The sequence below is a fragment of the Xiphophorus couchianus genome, chromosome 1, assembly GCF_001444195.1.
Source record: "Xiphophorus couchianus chromosome 1, X_couchianus-1.0, whole genome shotgun sequence".
In the NCBI taxonomy this organism is placed as follows: Eukaryota; Metazoa; Chordata; class Actinopteri; order Cyprinodontiformes; family Poeciliidae; genus Xiphophorus; species Xiphophorus couchianus.
In genome coordinates, this window is record NC_040228.1 from 20926261 (window position 1) to 20949640 (window position 23380).

At 38.1% G+C, this 23380-nt stretch overlaps 1 protein-coding gene across 1 annotated transcript; it reads left to right on the forward strand.

Moving 5' to 3' along the window:
* The first annotated feature begins 882 nt into the window (after positions 1–882).
* LOC114146541 (transcription cofactor vestigial-like protein 4) lies at positions 883–6959 on the forward strand. The gene is made up of 6 exons (XM_028020701.1): positions 883–1033; positions 1525–1681; positions 2391–2553; positions 3085–3271; positions 3708–3822; positions 4409–6959. The coding sequence occupies exons 2-6, from the start codon at positions 1600–1602 to the stop codon at positions 4606–4608; spliced, it is 747 nt and encodes a 248-aa protein (XP_027876502.1). The 5' UTR covers positions 883–1033; positions 1525–1599; the 3' UTR covers positions 4609–6959.
* Positions 6960–23380: the final 16421 nt, after the last annotated feature.

Here is a 23380-nt window from a genome sequence, read left to right on the forward strand (position 1 = left end):
AATTTTCACCTGCCTCTCATTGTGTTTTTCATTTCAAGAGAGTGATCGTCAGTCTAAAAAGGAACTTAGACTCAATATATAATATAGTTGAATTACACACAAACTCTTGTTTTAAAGCCTTTATTTATGTTAAGTATGCAAAAGACAAAGGTGTTCATATTCAGGTGTTTTTTATATACACTCTACTTTGGGCTGCAGTTGCCTCAGAATACATCTTGTTTTAACTTGTACTTTGTACAATTATAACATCGGTGATGTTATAATTGTTATTATTACATACACATGCTGTGAGTTCCTGTGGTTTCAAGGTTTTATTCTTTTTTCTCTTTCTGAGGGTGTAGAAGCAGATTTTTAAGTTGTTGACTTGCATTTTCTTTCGCTACTCTACTCCTATCTCCTCCTGCCATTTAAGCATTTCCTACCACTTTTGTAAATATAAAGTGTATAAATATAGACTTTTGTATATCAATATATATAAATGTATATAAATATATAAATGCCGAGATATTTTGGGTTTGACAGTAAGTAGAGAGGTCTCTTTAGTTTGCAAACATTGCAGATCCCAGGAATACCAAAAGGTGTTGCTGTGAGTTTACTGTGTGTGAGAGGGACACCAACTGGTTGTTTTACAGTAGTGCAAATTGAAGTCAAATTGAAGTATTATCCAGTTTATATTTCAGAAAGATCCATAGGACAGTAGAGTGTGATCCAACACAGGCTCAAGTGGTGACTGAGCATCTGTATTTTAAAATCCCAGCCTACAGTGTTTAAGTTATTATCCTATTTGTTGAATTTACTGTCATAAACAAAATTCTTTTGTTTTTTTCTCAGCTAATCAATGTTTTCGTAACTTATAAATATACTTCAGCTTGTCGAATCACATGATTGTGATTCAGGTGCGTTCATAAACATGTCTCGTCTCTACGCCTGGGTGGGTCTTTTGTTTTGGGGCTCCGCCTCCTGTGATGGGAAAGTACGCGAAGCACAGTACAAACTATGGTTTTGTTGTCGTAAGACCAAGATTATCGATTGAGTAAGTATCATTAGAAGCTTGCCGTTATCCTTTTTGACATTACGTTTGTTGAATCAAAGTAGATTGTCGCTAACGGGTCGTTCAGTCGTAGTTTTTAGCTGAACGTTAACTTTTTGAGCCAACTGAGTTTGCGACTGTGCTAACATTGGTTTTGCGTGACTTGAGCTAAAGTTAGCCATTTCCTTCGTTGACTCGTGTAATTACGCTTACAATATTTGTAGTTTTCTGACATTTTCTTTAACAATTACTTTAACTTTGTTTCGGGATACAGCTGTTGTTATGAAGTGTTAAAATAAACCAATTAGAGCTAAGTAACGTTTTAGCTGCTAGCTTAGTGGTTTGCGGTTGGTTAGCTGTCATGCTAGTCGTGGGTGTTTGAGTCTGTTACGACATACAGTTTGCCAATGGAATATTACTCTTTAATAAATTACTTTTCTTTAATGTATTTTGACTTAAAGCGTGTTCTAACATTCTTAACTTTTTTTTTTTAGGATATACTTTTGCGTTGTTGCCTTGGATAGAATAGCCTGCTAATGTCAACGTTAGCAACTAGCCTGTACATGTAAATGCTGTGCACTAGAATGGACCTGTTGAACTCTCAGTTCCTGGACAAGATGAACAATAACATTGGGAGACTGCACTACGACGGTAAAGTTGCCCTTTTATTTCTGTTTATATGACATTTTATTTCTGTTTATGTGACCTCGACTCTCTTGCTCTCATTGCGTTCCCCTATTGGCAAGTAGCAATCAATTGCTTTTAATTAAACAACCGTGTATTGGTGCGCGGTAATTGATTGCTGCAGGTGGTGTTCAAAGTTTCTTAATGATATGTAAGACGTATAACCGGGAATGGTTATTATGGAACTTAGATTCAAATCTAAAAAAATGTTATTGTTCCCGAAGGGAAATTAAATGTTGTTGTAACTCATGTTATTTCAAATTCTTCAGAGTTATTGTAGATAGGGATGGCTGTTGGCAGAAAAACCCTCTTGTAGCGTTCTGTATCACAGCGAGTTTAAAGAAGCCTCTGACTGAAGATTCTCTGTTTTCCCAAGACAGTCTCATAAAGAGGGTTGTCAAGGTTATCCATAATTTTCCTGACTTTATGAAGAATCACAAACAAAGCACATACATAGTTGTTTGGTCACTTTTGGTAAATACATAAAATGGCCCTAATTCTTGTTATTCAAATATAACTAAGAAATATTCTAAACAGCTAAATTCATAATTGTCTTTGTTTGTAGTTATTTGAAAACAATACGTCAATTGAAACTATGTCAGCAAAAACAAGTCTTTTAATACTGTAATTAATATAGGATGTAAGAAATAAATTAACTGCTGACCTTTTTCCACAGATGAGTCCAGGATTCCCTCCCTGTCTACTGCTGTGTCAACCATAACTGGGCCTTCCCCACACTGCCCAAACAAACGGAAGTATGGGGACGAACAAATGGAAAACGGACTCAACTGTGATGATGACCACATGACCAAAATGAGCAGAATGTTTGCTACTCACCTGTAAGTGCACTTAAGAGCATACATCACAAAATTAAATTAAGTCTGCTGAAGTTTCTTACTTTTGATTTTGATTTGCATATAGAAGTTGTAAATCAGATTGAAGCATAAACGATATGCAATAAACACATCCTCTAAAATGTCAAAACCCCATAGCAGTTTTGCAGCTTAGCTTAAAATTCCTACATTTATGTTAATGGAAGTGGAAATAAATTGAGGTAAAATTGAAACCTTTCAATATGGCCCTTTTCCTTTTTGTAATATCACTGCTTCTCTAATCCTCATATTACACCTTCTAATGTCAGCTCATAAATGTCAGGGAGATTCAGAAATATTTGCTGCCAACTCAGTTCACACCTGTATTTTTTGTTACATTTTAACTTCTGAAATGGGTGTTTGAGAAAGCCTACTTCTTTTTAGAGTAACCTCTGCTTGCACTATATTTTTATTATAAAAGTAAAACTGGTGAGCTGTAAATTGTCCGCAGAGATGCATCAGTGAGGTTGAGTTTTGATCTTCGTTTGTTTTTCTCAGCGCTCGTCCGTCTGCTGGAGACAACCGCAATGAGCACTGGAGCCTGAGCCACAGTCCTGTGGAGCGGCCTAACCCATATGCAACCATTTCTGGCTATGCTATAGACCAGCCGCTGGCTCTGACCAAAGACCACAGTGACACTGAAGTGTCGCGGCCTGTCATGAGTGGGGCCGCAGAACGGCAGCAGGTGCGTCCGTATCGATTGAAATGATCAGTAAATGGTATTGTATGAACTGTTATAGTCCCCTTGTTGATTGAAAAATACATTTCAATTTAGTTTTAACCAGTTTGTGGAACAAAGGTATGAATGAAATTCTGGCATTAAATGATCATTTTTGGTGATCAGAGCAGAAAACATCTGCATAAAAGAGTTTGACATTCTTCTGCAAAATTATCACTTCACGTCTATTATAAATAATAGATGTTTGGAACCTTTATTCAAAATGTTTATGTTCACACTTCAAGCTTCAATTTTTGCGTGTAGTAGTTTGGTGGTTTTTCAAAGTAATAAAGTTCCTTAGCAATCATAGATAGGGTTAGATCAAAAATATTAATACTCATCAAGGTCTCCTTTAGTTTGTTGTATGAAACTCATCAGATTTTTTCATTTTCCTGTTTCCCAGAATCGACCCTCGGTTATCACGTGTGCTCCAGCAAGTAACCGGAACTGTAACCTCTCACACTGCCACATGAATGGCTGCACTCCTCCCCCGCCTGACAATCAGAGAAAGACCAATGGTAATCTTTGGGTTTTTTTGTATTTTGTACTTTATTCTCATAATCTTATTAAATTGGCTCATTTAAGCGAACCATTATTTTTGAGACACCAGTGTTGCAAGTCCACATTTTTCCCCTTAAGTGGTAAAAAATAAAAATATTCATAGGCATTGGACAGCAAAGTTCTGAGATTTTTCAGTGCAGAAAACCTCATCCTGCTTTGCCTTCAAGTTTCAGTAGAATATTTACATGAAATTAGTTATAGGGTGGACATGAAGACTTGCTGTCTAAATCCACTGATGTTTCTCTGAAACTTCAAATTATCTCTTAAAATTAGCAGAAATGATGACAGGGTCTTTTATAACTTAGCCAAAGTTTAGTTTCCCACCTAAATTATATTGTTTCACATTAGTTGAATTAATTTACATTTACAACTAATTAAGTTAACTTTTTTGTTGACTTGAAAATATTTTCAAGTAACTATTTTAAAATTACATCTAATGGCTAATTCCTCAATTACTTTTTTTTATTTTTACTTTGTAATTGAAATTCTTGTTAATAATCTCGATCTGTCTTTGTTCTTGTTTTTCCAAAATGTTATTTTTAGCTAAGACCGTATGCGATCCTGTCATTGAGGAACACTTCCGCCGCAGTCTTGGGGAAAACTACAAAGAAGCCGAGGCTGTGTCCAATTCAGTTTCTATCACGGGTTCTGTTGATGATCACTTTGCGAAGGCGCTGGGAGATACCTGGCTTCAGATACAGGCCAGAGGTAGCAGCCACCAGACTCCAGAGGACGACCCATAAGATAGTGGGGGGAAGGATTGAAAGGGATCATTTTATTATTTTCACTTCTTGCCAAGAATCAACTTCTCTTAGCCAAGAACAGTGTAAGACGTGTGGTGCTCACATAGGTGATTCCTCTTTGGACCTCAAGGTCAATCTCGTAGAACACTCGGCTCAGTTTTGCCACTTAAAATTGGTAATTTTCACCCACAAAGAAGGAATTAAATTTTGAGTCATTTGATAGTTGTGGGAAAATTATTAATCACACTGTAAGTTTCTGAATATAGATTCCCAAAGTTGTCAGTTGTCGGCATGACAATAGGTTTTTCACCTGCCTGTCATCTGATTTGATAGCCAAAGACCTTTCCAGCCTTTCTCCACCAGCCTGTAAGCCATATTATCTGTTCTTTCATTGCCACTCTAAGATCACACTGCTTTTCAATCAATATTACTTGAACATGACAGCTATGTCTCTTTTGCACTATTATGTTCTTAACCTCTGGTGTCACAGGTTACCTGTTGGAAGTAATGTGCAACAATGCGTTTTGAGATTTATATGAGAAGATTACTGCCTTGGCCTTGTTGCTTTCAGAAAACACTAGGTCAAACTGTCATTTTTATTATGTTGAACTGGACTTATCCACTGTTTAATAACCTTAATTTGCTTATGCATTCACTAAATCTGATTACATATTTCCACTAACATCAATTATAGTTGAACTTTAATTAGAAAGCATGATTCAAATAGCTGGTTTCTATTACAAACTTTATCCTTATTCTATGTATTTAGCCAAATTTTATTTTTATCTGTGATATTTTAGAAATAGTCACTGCTGGTACAGTTGTACTCTTTGTATTTTTTTTGTATCTGGTTTTTATGACTCTACTTAGGTGCATAGCTTGGCATCCATCAACAAATCGCAGCCTCTGGCAAGGCTGTCTGCAGTTTTACCAGCGGCATTATTGTTACTCTGTGGAGCTGAATGTTGTAGCTTAACACATGACTGAATACGGCTAAATCTCCTCCTCTGTATTATAGTTGATAAGCAGTGACTTTATTTATTCTCAACATGTTGGTTTTTATTGTGAAACTTTTGCTTTGGAGAGGATTCCTAAACTACTTCATTAACAAATAAGTTGATTTTCGGTTTGTTAATACAAGACAGAAGTAGCCTTAGTTTTTAAGTTGCATTGAACATTAAACCAATGCTGCTGTTCTTTAGTAGTCACACCAGTTGCTTAGCTGGTAATGTCACAATATTACCAGTTTGTGTTTTTTGTTTTCCCCTAAATCTAAGTAGCGTTCTATTGTTGCCAAATTTCTTATTTCATAAAGTAGGGCTTAATAGAGTGCCATATTTCCGATATAGTTGATGTTTAATTCCTAGATTCGAAAACGTATTGACTTTGAAAGGTCTTCCTACCTTCTTGTATTTGGTTTTATTAAAATCAGAAATTTTAATGTCTTACAGTTTTAATTCAACTCTTCATGTCGTGTTGAAGGACAACCACAAACAAAAATGTTTAAATGGGATTTTACATGACAGGTGAACACGATGTTTGACGTAATTATGATGTAGAGGAAGGATGATGCAAAATGTTAAACATTTTTTACAAATATGCCTCGTGCCTTCCTGATACTTTATAAAAGGTCTGGACTGGATCATTGTAACAATTGTACTTTGATCTAAATGTTTCCATTACATCAATGTTTATGGTTCTAATGTGACTAAATGTGACAAATTTGGGGGATTATGATACTTTTTTTTTTATGACACCACATGTGATAGTGTGACATTTTTGATAACATTATTTGATTTTCTAAGGTTATTTTTCTATTATTAACAGTTAACACCCATGTTTTTATTAATATTGATTTTTTTTTTAATAAACTATATAATCTTTTCTATTTTATTTTACACATACAGGACCATCATTGCGCGGTGCGGAATGATCAGTGTCATCTACTTACGCTGAAGTAGATGACGCTTCTACTGTGTAGAATGACACAATGCAGATTGTCTTCTTAAATTTTCCATTAATAAGTGCAGAAACAGTTTTCTGACATTGAGGCTTCCTTTGTGTAGACTTCTGTAGCAGGTTGGAGTTTAAGCTTTCTGTATGTATTTGTAGAAGTGAGTGATTTATGGGATCTGCTTGTTTGACACAAGTAAAAGTTTCACTAATGTATTTGCCGGTTTTAGGCCTATATTTAATTTTTTTTAGTGTACCTGCATCTTTAAGACTGTATAAAGTTCTGGTTTTAGGAGTCATCCTGGTAGGAATATATAAAGGGTTTTTCATCTTTATTTCTCTGGAAGAAAACACTTTTTGTACTTAAATATTTTCAAAATAAACTTCTAATAGCTACATTTGTGCATTTTTGTTGTCCATTTTTTCTGCAATACTGTATATTTAAGAGAAAGCTGTCACATCAGTGCCTAATGGTATATACAGTTGAACTAAGTAAAGTGTTTGGCTGGAGTTGCATTACAAATTATCAGCATTTTTAGGTTATGATGGTGATTTGAATGTCCTTTCCAAGCACACTTTTCACTTTGGATTTAAAATGCAGCAAACTACTCATTTTGTGTAAACAGAATGATGGTCTTGAGTGGAACTAGTTTTACGTGCACTCAGTTTATTTAAAAAATCCCTGATTTGAGCAGAACATTGAGGAGTATCTGAAATCCTGTAGTTCAGAGAAGTGGGTACACATTTTTAATAATTGACTGTTGGCTTTATTATTTTTAAGCTTTTATGCCAATCTCAGGAGGAATCCTCAACTGTGGGCAAGAAGGAAGTCTGAACCTTAGCATCTACCATAGTAATCTTGGGTATAATAACTGAAAGGAGCAATGCTCTAATATTTTAGGAGACATTTTGAAATTAGTTTTGATGCAGAGGTTTACATCTTGTTGCTTCAATAAATGCCTTGCTGTCTGCCTGGTGATCCTAAATTTTATCTGCTAGATTCTGCCCAGTTGGGTGAGTTTCATGCCAATCGGTTGCACGGCAATCTCTGACAAAAAAGTGGCATGGCTAATTTGGAGTATTTGCAGTGATGTTTCAAGAGCAAGTCAAACACAAACTGCTCTCACCTGGTGTCCCTACGGTCGTTATTTGAAAGTTTCTGCGACTCACAGATGTGCTTTTCCACAGCCTAACAGTCCTGTTGACAGGTCGGCTTTGTAACAACTGTTTATTTAATGTCTTTCTATTTTCTACTTAATGACCATGTGTGTGCAATACATTCTACAGCCAGGCTGGCTTATTCTCGACAAGCAGCTGCCATTTTCCCCTGGATGTCAGCTGCAGTCTCTCTGTTTGTTTGGTGCCATGGTAACTGACAATTACAAATCTGCAAGTGTGACGTGATGAAAATGTGATTAATATTCTGCTTTTTTTTTTTGCAAATAGTACCTTTTTATGATTGTATGTAATTGAAATAATTTAACACTGGACAGCTGAGTACTACTATGGCTTTATGGGTTTTTCTCACTGACCAGCAGATGGCACTATTATGCTTCTCTTGAAGTGCTTTAAAACTCCTGAATCTCTGGAGACCAAACAAAGAGGATCATCATCCCCAGACAATTGGAATGGATGCTGCATATCTTTGATATGTCTTTTTGTGTACTAAATATTTCCTTTTGATACAGTAGATATCAAATAGGTTCAAAAAAAGATATTGTGACATCAATTTAACATAGAACATGTAAAGATATTTTGCATAATTTTGTGATGGTGTTTTTAAAACACTATTTTAGATTATTATGTTTACATTTAGGGAACTAGACCATCCTTAATTTAGCTTTGCAAATACGAATTTTCTGTGCAATATTAATAAATACAAATATTTCAAGCAAATAACAACAGTGAATTCATTGCATTTAAAAAAAGATTTTTTTTTCTCTTTCGACCCTTGTTCTCAAATCTGCTGAAAAGCCCCTAAAAATGTCCACTGCCTCCACAAGATTAGATGCCGCAATTCAGCAAATACAATAGCCATCATTGTTGCTGCCATGCCTTCCATGGATGCCTGTTCTTGTGGGATTTTGGAGAGGAAATCTAAATTTTTCTAGTTCATGTAAAAACAAAAATATAAAACAACCCCTTTATATTTCTGTATGGACACACAACGCAGGCACGCAAATATCAGCCCACATCGGTAGCCGACATGAGGCGAGTGTCTTAATCAAGATGACACTTCAGGGTCATGCCAAATTCGGCTTGGCCTCTTCAATGTGTGAAGGCTACAAGGAGCATGACATCTGTGCTTGAAATGGAGGCCCGGTCTCTCGGCCGCTGCCTTGTGTCATTTCCCCAACTGGACAGACTCTGCTGCTTTGAGACACACAGTCAGGACACACATATGTCAAATAGTGTGCTCCGTCGCCTTCGTAAAAGAACTGAACCAATGAGAAGAGCTTAACATGGTGTACTCTGGCCACGGTATGGCGTATAAATGAATCCAGTTGGATAAATGCATGGTTTCACTGCAGGCTAAATAGCAAAAGTGTCTGTTACAGTGTCACACATGTTGACTCACGTCCTCTGTACATACTGTCCTGCACAAACGCCTGATAGAGATCTCATTCATTCGTTTGCATAATTCCAAATTTGTTGTGCCTGAGCAGAGTCCAGGGCTGCACCCCTATCCACAGCATCTGTGAGTGCACTATGTCTGGGGAATTTGCATGATTGCCTGTAGATTATGTGAACATCGTCACCTCCCCCTCTTCCTCCTCCTCTTTTTTTTTTTCCAGTTTTTTTTTTTTTGTGGCTCTCCGCTGTGAGGATGCACACACATCCTTGGGCAAAAGAATCTAAAATAGATCATACGAGCAACTGGAGTAGATGCACAGGCACAGGAAGCAGCTCACGGGCAGACTTGAGTCATGCTGGCAAGATCATGCACCCTGAGCTGACAGCCCAACACACCCGATTACCAATCACGTCACTTGCAAAATGCAGCAGCAGCCGTACTATATGTTGTAAATAAATAGAGGAAAATGTTGAGAAGCCACGCAGATTTCCCTTCATAAAGGACTTCTTAGCAATGTCAGGATCTAAAGGGAGGGCCGTCTGTGCTTCAAAACGGACCTGATGAACATCTCCGGCTCACGGAGCAGTGGCTCATTCAATGTGTCATGTGGACTGCTGGCAATGGCATAACCTTTGCAGAGGGAATGGAAGACAACACGGTCACTCTGGATAACAGTCTCGCAATGAACAAAAACAGACCCTGTCAGGCCGTCTCAGCATCAGTTTTAGGCTGCACACCACCGTGAACACAACCTACCAATCGCTCTTTGCCTTTTCCTCAATCCTCCCTCCTATCAGTTGGTACGGCTCCTTCTCCTATAAGGCGTGTACTTGATTTGCCGGTGATACTAATAATACCCGTCTACTTTACATTCTCGTACACTATGTGCTGCCTCAGCTCCACGTTTGACCCGCTTTGTTGGGAACATTTGGCCTGCTGCATCACCGTATGGTGCTTGACACAGCCAGTGATTTCTGAGATATGGTTGGCATCGGCGGTACAGTGTTATCTATTATTGATTTGCAATGATTGATTTAAAGAGCCATCTGCTGCAAAAGCATGCTGCTTCTAATTTCTGCAAGAGAACAAATCAAAAATCAACTGACGTACAAAATGTCTATAGAAAAACATAAATACACAAGTAGCAAACATTTGTAAAGATTTCCTAAACTTTTTGAAAATAAAACTCTGAAAAGTGTGACAAGCAAACATATTCTGTCCTGTTTACTCTGATACCCCTTGATAAAATTCCCTGCAACCTTTGCCTTCAGAAGATAACAGAGTCCACCTGCAAAAAACCTGATCTGTATCAGTGAAAAAAAAAGTCACTTAACAGTTTTAGGAAGACCGAAGAACTCAGTAGACACAAATACACTTGCGGAAAAGTTAGACTCAGGATTAAACTTTAAATATATTACCATTCTAAAAAAAAAATATTTTAGAGGCAGCAAAAAGCTTGTCAGTAGGTTGCCGTTCCCCTTCCAGCAGGACATTAAACATACAACCAGACCTAGATCAGACTTATTTGGATCAAAGAATGGTCAAGTGTCAGAATAGCCCAGTCAAAGTCCAGACCTAAATCCATTTGAGAATCTCTACCAACACTTGAAAGCGGATGTTCACAAACATTCTCCAAAATACTTGGATTTCCATTTGCTGGAAAAGGTTCTTGTGCAAAGCTTTAACTCAGGGGGACCTAAATACAAACTACAAAAACTTGCAGTACATGCATCATTCTATTTCTGCTTCATTATGTACACTTCAACATTTGGATCACATAAAATTCCAGTACAATATATTTTTAAAGGTTTTTATGGCTCTAGGAGGCCTTTAATGAACTGTGGATGGACAGGAAAAGGGGCAAAAAGAAAAGAAGAAAACATGCAGCATATGGCTTGGGGCTGGGAATTGAATCGGGGACAATTGCATTGAGGACCATACCCTCTGTTTATGGTGCGCCTGCTCTACCTCTGAGCCATGTGGTGCACCCCCTGGTGCCCAGTTAAATACATTGAACTTTGTGTTTAGGACTGGTAAAATGCAGAGAAAAGTTCAATGGATATGAATACCTTTTAAGACATTGTACTAATGACGAGCTAAAAATTCTCAAATGCTGCTTTTTCCCCCCCTACAGGGTCAAGCCTCCATGTAATCATTTAGATTTCCTCGTTTAACATCAGGCGAAGATGATGTGCGTTAAGACGGCGTGTTTTGGGCAATGAACAGCAGATGGATGTTTGAACCATTACTAAGGGGCATTCTCATGTCTCATTATGAGGCTTGTTAAGGCCCACATTACAGCTGCTTGACTGAGCAGCCTTAATAAGGAAAGTGACCCAACACCAACATGAGCGGCAGCATTTTACCTCTCACTGCCATCTATTTGCTCCCTTCGTGGCCCTATCACTTTCTCTTGCCGGTCTGCCTCCCCCTTTTTTGCCACAGCTCCATCCTTCCCCCCTCAACTCTCCCACCACAACCACCACCGCCACCACTACCTCTCCCCCCGTTGTGTGTTTGGCAGTCACACAGTTGGCCATGTGTGTGCTGAAGACGTTACATAATGCCCTCCTTTCACTGCACTCCAGATCAAAGAGAACAATCCAGCACAGAGAAATCGCTCCTTGCTGATTTTTCCTCTTTTCAGCCCTTACATTGTTTTTTCAGACTTCTGTACAGTACACTGCATTATAACCAGCTCCAGGATTCCTGTGGAAAACCAAACAAAGAGACAAGGAAAGATGAAAAAGAAAGGAGACAAAAAAGCCCCAGATTAGGCTGAGTTGGTAGTACTTTGTCAGAATTAACATAACATAAAGCGATTTGTTGATTTTTTTTAAAAACTGCCTTAAGAAATTGGTGTAACTTTTCAAATGTAATCTACTTTGCATTTCCTCTATCTTAAACCTGATGCAACTCTGTTGAAAACATCGCTCCAGAAGCATTTCCGTTCAAAGTCTCTTTCCTTGTTATGAAACGTTCAACCACACGTGATCACACGCAGACAAAAAGGGGAACAGGCCAACGAAAAGAAGCTCTTTTTCATCCTGAAACAAAGATTTTCATGAAGAGAAGGAAAAAGCGATACAAAGAGGGAGAGGAAGGGAGAGCAAGAGTGCATTAAATGCTGTCAAGGAGGCTCGGCTTGTCCACATTTTTATGAGCATTGAGATAACGAGGCTGTGCTGAGGGGACGTTTACCTTCCATAACAAATTGTACACAGCACTTTGTGAGACCAGAGGGTGCAGCTGTTAAACTGCAACTAAAAAGATTATGCGCTTTAAATACATGGTGGGAGATTTACATTCTGTAAAAAAGGTTTTGTCCAATAAGAGATTCAGCAAATTTGAATATCAGACCAATATAACATGACAAACATGGCCTTGTTTGAAAAAGTCATTGCCCCCAATCCTAAAACTGGTTGTGCCACAATTGGTATTGCTGTGGACAGGTTTTAGTTCTGAGAAGAATTGTTTGGATTCAGCCACGGTGCAGGGATTTTGGCTCAAACAGACTGTTCTGTCTGTTGAATCAGATTCAAGTCCAGATTTTGAATATGCCTCTCCAAATCCTTCATTTTCTTCATTTGTCTGTTGATTCATTCAGGTCTAGATAGGCTGATTTGCTTCAGAAAATAAGACTGCTTCATAATCCAAGTGTGCTTGAGCCTAAAGTCACAAAGTGCTAATTGGACTTTCTCCTTGATTCTACCATCGATTAAGGCAAATCGTCCAGGTCCTGAAGCACTAAACCAGTACAGCCCTTGTTTCATGTTTTGTACTAATCTGCCATTGTCTTCCTATGCATTTTTGCTTAATTCTCATCTCCCTTCAGTGCTCTGTCTGAGTTTTCTTCCACTGAGCTCGATATCTCTAGCTCAATGAAAGTTTGGAATTCTGTTTGAATTTCAACCGGGTCAATCAGCGAACAGAAAAATAAGTTGTGAACAATCAATTTTCTGGACTGGTTTAGAATTAAAGTTTGCCTATGGTTTGGCAATGGCAGCAGAGGCAGTGAACAAGTCATAACACTAATACTAATTCCAAATATTGAGTTAACAAACAGTCATTTTGTTGGACTTGACATTTATCTCTTCATGATGGGAATGGCTGTTTACAGTGCAGGCAATTCTTTGTAAACTTCATAGCGTTGAACTGGCGCATTGCATACAGTATGTTACATTCAAAATGTAAAACTTTTAATAAAGTCCACACCTTCTGAAAGCGATTGTTTCTCAATAGCTGAGGGTTCAATTCCTCTGTACAAAGTGAAGCGTGGAATGAGGGGCTGGTTTTTACCAGGTTAAAGTCATACTAGATGTGAGGAGAAAGTCACTTTCCAAACAGTTCCAGTTTGTTTTGTCTGTCCACAAAATAGATGTTTTTCGGGTAAATTTGAGACAGATATGCAGCATGTGCTCTTGTTGCTCAGCAACTTCACCTTAGTCCTTCTACCATGGATGCCATATTCTTTCATATTATTGAATCAAGAGTATTCACCTTAGGCAAGTGACTCATCTTGTGCTTCAGATCAATCGTTCCTTTATTTATATATTTAAGTCCTTTTCATACACAAGTCTATATTATTAGAGAATGTTGTTTTCTGGGATTCACGCAGGTCATGCAGGTTTCATAACCCATAACCAAATGGTAATGCTGCAGATATCCATTGTCTTCCACTGTCCAGGATCTCTTTGATGTTAGGAAGTCAATAGAATGTGACTTTTCCATATAATGCTGGGAAACACAACTGTTTTTGACTCACCATTACATTGTAAACCGATCTCCCGTTTGGGGAGCAAAGGGACAAATGGCTGTTCCACGATGCTGTAATTACCTCAACCAAATGAAAACTTACAGTGCCTGCATTTTGCAGGCACTGTTGTGTGTGTGAATTCTCCCTCTGCATTATCTTTCATAAAACGGTCAAAAACCTCAAGGCAGCTAATTTGGGATTTGGCTTGGGCCAAAATTATCTGATTTTTGAACCAGCCTATCTAGTCTTGGACTTGCCTTTGAAATTATCTGGTCTTGGACCAGTCTTTTTTTTTTTACTATGATTTTTTTGATATTGCAAAGGCAACATAAAATGGTTTATTTAAGATAAATCAACTGATCTCCTTGGGATGCCTGTCCATGAATAAAGGGGCAGCAAGTTATTGGTGTAAAACGCTTATTATTAAGACTGATGCTATGTATAAGAGGGGAAGGGGGAGAAAAGAAAGCACATTATTTGAAGTGTTCATGGTTGAGCAAAACAGGAGAAGAGTCATAGGTTGGTTAACAGTGACACTATATAATTCTGCTAGAAAATATTTGACATGGCTCGACAATTTTATTGGGTCATCTTTGGTCGGCAGAGCATTGAATAGTAAATAAATCACAGATTGATCACCGACCAGAGATTCGAACACACAATCAGAGATTTTCTCCTAATTCTTTCTCGACCACAGATAATAAACATTTCATGTATAGGTACATTTTAAGACTCTCAAGAACTGCACATAAAAGAGAGACCATTGAAAAAATAAACAGAAAAATATTGCAAACTGCTAAATAAAACAGTACTCATAAAACATGAGGAAAGTGCAGAGGTGGTAGTTGGGATGGAGTGAACATGTGGGGTAGACCAGACGAAACACCTTTGGGTTTTGACATGAGTCTTGAATGTTGATAGTGAAACTGTACAAAGATAACTATTAGTTGCAGTGTCAATCACACAGTCAATTTGTAATCTGATTTTTTTTATAAATCATGACATAATCTGCTGCTCTTTGAGATCTTTTAGGTTGTCGCACCACCTGATCATCTGATTAACTCTTGACTTCAGAGTGAAATTGAACCAAAATATATGGTTAATTTATCATTTAAAAACCACATTTCTTATTTACTCAGATTTGCAACACTCCATATGCATATATCATTGTCTCTGACTCAAACTACTATTTCCAAAATGAACCCCAGTTGATGGTGAGGAGGTTTTCATTCCCCTCAAACAGCTGGGATGAGCAGCAGTCCTTATCTCTGTAAAAGCCCCGGGTGATGGAGACCGGGTGGCTGGTCGAGGGGAGCAGAGCAGCTGGGTTATCTTTGACCCTCAGCCAGGGGGGAATGAACAGGTAAACCAGAAATAAAAGCATCTTTAGGACACAGCATGGGCTTGTAGAAGTGCATGGCTGACCACAAGCTGTGGGGCTGCAGCATTAGATGAACGGTGGGGGGGAACAGAGGAGTGCAAAACTTCAGAGTAGGTTTGGTGCTCAAACCGTTATCGCACCTGACAGCGTCTGGTTTGGGATCCAGTGGTGCACGCGGCATACGTAAGCAGCTGGTCATCTGTTGGTCAGAGTGATAGGGTGTGACATGTCACACGCTACATTAGAGTTGGCCACAGGATGGGTTTGACATTCTACAGAAAATTTAGTCCATCACAGAGCTGTGGTCCCACTCATGATGTAAAACCAGATCCAAGCCTGCGTATTAGATCTCAATAACTATATTGATTTCTGAAAATTTTGGCTTGATTTATGGCTCCGTTTCAAATGAAATATGTTTAACAATGTTAATCAGATTTAATCTTTTCGCTGTAGTTTCTATTATCAGAAGTATATTTTGGCCAGCAGTTTTAGAGGTGCATGACTATTCTTTGCTCTTGCTCATATCAGTTGCCTACATCACTTATCAGATGTTCACAACTAATCAACATAGGCATAAATGTTGTATTGATTTGGACCTTTAAAATTATTTATTTGAAATGTTATTTTTCTGGGTGGAATGATGATACAACCAATTATCATCAGCAGCTGCAGAAATGCTCTGCTCCTGGTCAAAAACAAACAATCGATCCGAGACAGACAGGAGGGTCTCACCACTGTCATTCATGCTTGTGTATGCGCTGCTCTATGTGCTAACGGCAGAGAAACAATTTACCGTTGCAGGAAAATTGTTTATCCACTATTATTGGTGGCCGTGCTAGCTGGCCTGAGCGATCACGACAGGCTCGCTATGGGGAAGTAGCTGTAGTGAAGCAGAGAGCAAAGAGAAGGGTATGAGTAGTGTGTATATGGGAGTGATTGACAGCTCTGATTAATTGTTTCTGAGCAGGTGCTGTGTATTTCTGCAAATGGCAGTAGGACCACAGTGAGAAAAAGGAGGAGTTATTTTATTTTTTGCAGATTACATTATCACAACATAGAGGCAGTTTTAGCAAATATTTTAAATACGTATTTTTTAAAAAAAAATAAAAGTTTATCAGAATTTCTTTGTTTCCCCTTGACTAAAAATAATTAAAACTTCAAAATGGCTATAACATTTTTCCCTCTCACTGGAAATGTGAAACATGGAAATACGCTATGATTATATTACTTTTGAGTATGAGTGTCCACAACACTAACTTGTCTCTGTAGACTAAATAGAAGTTGCTGTTCCTGTGTGCCTTAGTTAGGAAGCTGCTTTCTGCTTGCTCCACTGTTTAGTGTTTCCTTCAGCTTCCCTGATCCTTTTGCTTGCCTCAGCCTTGGGGTGGTCAAAGTGTTCCTGAGGATGTCTTACCTGTCACCGTGCAGCTCAGGGTGCAGCAGCAGCAAGACCCAGATGCCTGAGGAAGGCAGGACAGAGTGGGCAGACTGGGCCGCTGTGGATCAGTCTAGGCCGACTCACCCATCACTGAGCACGGTTCCCAAACCCCTCTGACAGATCGGAGTAGAAAGCACATACCACATCATAGCTGTGATTCACCACTGCCTCCAGACCAAGCATGCCCAGAAGGCCGCCAGATCTCTTAATCATCGCGTATGCATGTGTGGACGTTGTTTACGGGAGAGAGCGAGACAGACGAGGAATGAATGAGCTTGTTTGCGTATGACAGCGCTTCTATAAAAGTTGCTTGTGTGTTTTCTGTGTCAGAAAGAGTAAAGCACATCTCAACAGGCCTTCAGAGTGTTTCCCAGGGAACAGCAATGAGAACTATCTCATGCGTTTGCTACACTTTTATTTTTATTTGCTTCCTCTTTGAAGCAGCATTTATCCATGTGGGTCAGCCTTAATATCTGTGTGGATTCTGCAGAGTTACAATGTGCAGTCAAGGGCAAAACCACATGAGAGAAAATGTCGGGCTAAGTATGGGGAATGAATTCAAGGCACGCATGGAGGTCGCTTGTTTAAGTTGGGGTATGACAATGTGCCAAAAATAATCAAATTAACATGCATTAGTATGCAAACATAAACAAAAAGATTTCTTGTGCAAAGCATTCAAGAAGCAATTGCCCATTTCATGCAAATAATTCCAGGATTTAATTTTTCAGAAAAACAACAGTTTTGTGTCATAAATTTGATTACCTTCCACATTTAGTTATGAATTCTCATGAACTGAACAGATTTAGGCAACATCCCGAGGAGTGAAATGTTAAGTTGTGTGCTGGCGTAATCTGACAGAATTTATTTAGAATGCAGGTCTTTAGTAAAGCTGCGCCTGAAGCAGCTGCCTAGTCCTGTCTTCACGCTTAACAGGAGCGTTTGTGCACGTCCGCATACAGTAACGTCATGCACACAGGCTAACAGAAAGACAAACTGCGCACGTTCACCCCTTCACACGGATGCAAGCTTGAGCACTTACACAGCACATGCACAATTAGAATAATTTGCACCTACAATGTGGGTGAAGCATGACTTCTTGATGTAGTTTAGGTTTCAGTACTATGAAAATAACGAATTTGAGAACAAAACAGTGTGTTTTTGTTCTGTTTTAATCCCTTTTAAATGATAAACTGCTGAAGTTTATCATTTATTTTTTAGATTTGATTGCATAAATGGGAGTAAGAAGACTTTGGGAAGAAAATTTGAAAAGGAAGTAAATAACAGCTGTTTACTTTATTAATAACCCCAAAAATGTTCAGTGCAATAAGTGTCCTTCTGAAGTCACCCAGTAAGTCCAGCGGGGTGTAAGCTAATAATGTGAATATAACTGTTCTGTGAAGGCCTCGGAGATTTATTAGAGAACATTTTAGAACTGCTGAAACTGATCTAATTGCAGACATTATCAATATGGCAACCACACAGGACTACTTGGGTGTAATACTTTGTAGAAGATTATATCCAAAGTATCATGCATTCAAGCTCTGCATATCTATAACATATCAGGTCAGCTGAATGAACTCTAACTCCCATTACTGCCCACACCAAGTGTATTTATTAGTCACTGAGATGCCAGTGCTCTTGGAGTGATGGGAACATTTTGTAATGTCGAATAAAGAAAAATATCCTTAAGATTAGGGTTTTTGTAATCAATATTGTACAATGCATTTAAAAAAAAAATCTGTGATATTGCAATTGCATATTTTCCCAAAATTCATATTTTGTATAGTGCTTTGAAACAATATTTGTGAAATAAAATTGCATAAATAAAAAATTAATTATACTGACATGCAAAACGCTATGTTTAGGGGAAAATTAATTCTGCACATTACCTTGAACACAACATTCCGTCGGCGAAACATTGTGGTGACAGAGATGCCTTTCTCCTGCAAGGAAACGGACACTGCAGCATCGGAATTGAGTAAATGCAGGACAATCCTAGAAGAAAACTTGTTAGAAACTGCAAAACACTTGAGACCAGGGTGGAGGTTCACCTCCAAGCAAGACAATGCCCCTTAGTCAGAGACATCATGAAATGATTTACATGAAGGCATATTCATGTGTCAGAATGTTCCAGTCAAAGACCAGACCTAAATCCAGCTGAGAATCTGAAGAGATACTTCAGTCTGATGTTCACAGACATTCTCCCTCCAGCCTAAGATATTTTGCAGAGAAGAACTAGTGGAAAAATAAAAAATTTCTTCTGCAAAAGCTGGTACTGCATTAGTCCAAAACACTTGCAGCTTTTTGCTGCAGAAGGTGGTTTGACAAGGTTTTGAGTTAGGGCACTAAACACAAATGCGTACAGAAATTTTCAGACTTTTATTTTCCCTCTCATTTCTCCTTTATGCACATGCCTATGATGTTCTGTTAGATATCACCCCAATATGTTACATGAGTATTTGCAGTTGCATTGTAACAAGATGAAAAAAGTATAAGAGACCTGAAAACTTTTGTATGTCACCATAGTTTAATCTATCTTGAAAGATGACATTCAGACAAATTCAAGAATACACACACATTAAATGAGAATATTAGAACAAAAGCTGCCTCCCCTTTAGACATATTCTGCTGCCTAAATCTTTTCTCTGTGTTTCACTCCGCCTATTCCTCTGCCTGATTTGCATTCCTTTTTTGACCCAGGCAGTAATCTACAGTGACTCCCCCATAAGCCGCTGGCACATTGGGGAGATGTTATAAGCTGTGACAAAAGACAAGAAGTGCTGGAGCCAACTGAAGGTAGCAGAGCACAGGCTCCTGATTAGCTAAACTTATTTTGATTGCAGTTATTTTCATATATTGATTGACTGGAGAAAAAAAAAAAGATATGCTTCCATCAGTTTGGATTTTCAGTTCTTGACGAGCACAGAGTCGGGTAGGAATTCAGATCAGGGAGACTTTATTTTCCCCAATGTTGTTACAGGTTGATGTGCTGTTAAAATAAGATGTGGATTAATTCTTTCTCTGTCTGTGGAGCTGGTTAAAGAGGCAGATTTAGTTCTTCAAGCAGGAACACTGTAAACATAATTTGTCAGACTCTTCTCTTTTACATGCATACTGAAATCACTATGTCATGAAAATAAAAATCCTCATGTCAGTACAGCACGATGTGAAGCAGCAAAATCTTTGGGAATCCACAATAGGTCCCAGTGTGTACCCATTCATCTTGGGTCTCCATTTACAGCATAAATGCAGGGCTTAATATACAAGCAGCAGTGCAGCTACTGTGCATTTGCCAAAAGACACTTTGTGAATTGGAAAACAAGTTGATTCCAGCAAGGTTCACATTCAGAGTGCAAAAAGGGAGCCAGATTAGCATATATGCAGAGAGGCTTTGCATGCTTGACATCCTCTCAGCCCCTGTGCTGGAAATAGCCATGCATACAACTTCCTCTGATTACATTGATATGTAGATTCATGCATCTGCGTAGATTAGTTATTCATTAATTTATTTGCTCTGAATTCTCGGGTGAGAGTACCTCAGACAGAAAGTCTGGGACAAACCAAAAGCGTCTGAGCATAAAAAAAAATAAAAAATGTTGCAAATAATCACTCAGAATAAATGTCAGAAATATGAAGGTTCAGTGACCCAGAACAACATAAATCCAGATTTGGCATTATGATTTAGAAACTCTGTGGGCATCAGGGTTAAAACAGAGAAAGTAGAATAATAATAATCAGCCTTTTCATCTTCACAGCAAAATTAGCTTCCCTTGCTCTAAATGGGCTATGAGGATAAATCATGGCGGCGTGTGTTTGCGTGTGTGGGTGTGTGAGTCTATAAGCTGCAGAGCTCTGTCATCCTTTCATAAAAGCATCATGGATCACCAGTTTTTGCTACCTCGGTGTCCCTCTTTCCTGCAGCCACACTGTGAGCACTTTTCAACTTTAAAAATAGTCTCTTGACAAAGAGTGCCAAGAAATGCTAAACACCAGACAATGTTCCAGCGCTCAGATCTGGCCACAAAATGGAGCCGGCTCGCCCAGAGACACTGTGCTTTACAAGACAAAAAATAGAAACACATTAATTTATGGCATCTGTATCAATTAACTCGGGTAGCACTGATGGGTGTAGCTAATGTACAGCGACAGTTTGTGGTCAGGTTTGTTCATATAGCAAATTAATCACAGAGTCAATTGGTGTCACATCTTCTGCCTTATGAAACAGGAAATGAAGTGAATCCCTGCGGGTTCCCAGGGAGTTCCCTGCGCTCGTTTAACACGGCCCTTTGAAGAACCAGAAGCCATTGAATCGTTGCGCAGGGGGAACAGCGTTAAGGGATGGATTGACAAGCTGGGCATGAGAACTTTAGTCATTTTTAAACCAGTGCAGAACAGTTGCTGCTGCAGCTCATAGTAACATATAAAAATGTGAAATTGACTCAGATAGATTTGGAAAATGTTCAAAAGTGAGTCATTAGTTGAATGTTTGACTAATTTAGAGAAAGCAAACTAGTACATTTTAAAAATGTAGGATTATTTTGGAAAACATGCTTTAAAATACTTTCGATCTGGTACAAATTTTTACAATATTATTTTTTCTCCCCTCCATCTTTTTCCTAAGTCACTTTTTAATTCAATTGAGAACACAAACACTTCATACCTGACCATTAACATACATTTTATAGCCTCCACCAAATCCCTTGACAGACCATTTAGATAAGCTGAAACAACCTTATGATGTCACTGTGACATCTTTAAAATCTTTTAAATGTCTACATTTATAACGTCTCCTGATTGTGTCTTAAGTATTTTTAATGTTAACATTTGTTGTTTTTTCATTCAGAATTTTTGGGAGAAAAACTTTAAAACAGAGCTGCACTGTGGTACAGTGGTGCTCTTGGTAGTACTGTTGCCTTGCTGCAAGAAGATCCTAGATTTGAATCCCAACTTGGGGTTGCTCTGCATCGAGTTTTTAAACAGTCCACAGTCCAAAAATGACTCCCAGATGAGCTATGAAATGTGAAACAGCTTCAGTTAAAACATTTTTTTCTACAATAGTAGTTTTACATTTTTGCTTTTCATCTCGTTCAAAAGAATATTTAATTGGAATGTATTTGAATTTTTAATTTCAGAAATCCGTGCTTCTTTTTCACATAAGTATAAGTATATCTTAAATATCAATTTAGGATATACAGACTGTTCTGACAAACTGTTCTTATTAAATATTCTTTAAATGTGTAATAAAGCAGGCTAATTAGGGATGAAAGAATGAAAGTTGATAGATTATGAGAGTCCAAGAGTGTCTTGAGTTTTCTCAATTGTATTAACTTAAGATAAAATGCAGCACTAATTCTATTATTCCTGTACACTGCCAGTCGATGGGCAGAAATTATAGTATAGTATAGTATATTTCTCCTTCCTTATAAGAAAAACTAATACTTTCAGTTATTTTTTAACCTACAATTATCGTCTGAAATCTTTGCGCCCTCCATCCAATTCAGAAACATATTGGTATTGGCAGATAATTAAATCAATATATTAGGATCGGATCGCAACTTCCCAAAAATGAGTCTGGGTCTTGATTGTGTGAGAAACAATGTAGAGACTCAATGTAGAATTAATATTCATCTTCTTACAACTTACAGACACCAGAGGATTTTGGGTGAGCACTGGCTGGTATTTAGATGTTATAATTTCCAACAAACTCTAATCCCAAATCATGACGCTGCCACCACCATGTTTCAGTGTGACTATTCTTAAAGTAGTTACACAGTGAGGGTTCTTTTTTGTACAAACTGTACCTTTAGGAATCAATTATAACACATTCAATTAATGTTTTCTTTGGATTTTTGTTGTTGTTTTTTCACACTTACCCTTCAGTACACATGCATGAAAAACATAGCTAACTGTTGCCACAGTTAGTACAGCAGCTCAATGACCACTTTCTACCTTTTTTAGTCATTGTTTTGGGAAAAAAACACACAATTTCTGTAATGACATTGTTGTTCCATATTTTCTTAAATTTATGAGATGCAACAGCTACTCTATTTCTAGGTATTGGGAATCAATATAATTGATGTTTGGTGGTTAGCCTGTAGAGGACTATGGATAATTTAGATCAGAAAGTGCACAAAACAATAGGTCAACTTTTGCATCATTGCAGCTTTTTTTATTTTTTATTTTCTCCCCTTAAAAATTTGTTTTCATTTGAATTGTGCAGCATGTATACCACAATAAAGATTGAGACATTTTTTTTCTTGGTCTAATTTTTTGTATTACAAATTTTAACAGAGGTGGGCAAACTTCTGAGAGTCATAGAATATTCTCACATAGAATATTAGTTACAGTTAAATAAAGTGAATCGCAGTGTCACTGTGGAGCTGAGCGAAGCTGCTGTCCCGCATCCCAGGAGTATCTGGATTCTGCAAGATTGCTCCCAACTAATGAAGATCTTCTGCCTCCTGTCATCCCTGGCCGTCACTGATGATCTATGCCATCAGCGGATGTAAGACATCAGTCTGGGCTGTCAAACAGGTGACTTGTTTTTATAGGTAAAGATGCTAAATTACACAACAAGGAATGAAGGAGGCCACCAAGTAATCCATCAATTGGGTAGTTTATTCGAGCTGCCAAAGGGGGCATTTTTCAAATCCCGGTCCACTTAAACAC

Excerpts from the sequence above, each read along its gene's own strand:
- LOC114146541 (XM_028020701.1), top strand. The coding sequence starts at position 1,600 with ATGCTGTGCACTAGAATGGACCTGTTGAACTCTCAGTTCCTGGACAAG. Across the intron at positions 1,682-2,390 it reads TGGGAGACTGCACTACGACG|ATGAGTCCAGGATTCCCTCC; the intron begins GTAAAGTTGCCC and ends CTTTTTCCACAG. Across the intron at positions 2,554-3,084 it reads AGAATGTTTGCTACTCACCT|CGCTCGTCCGTCTGCTGGAG; the intron begins GTAAGTGCACTT and ends TGTTTTTCTCAG.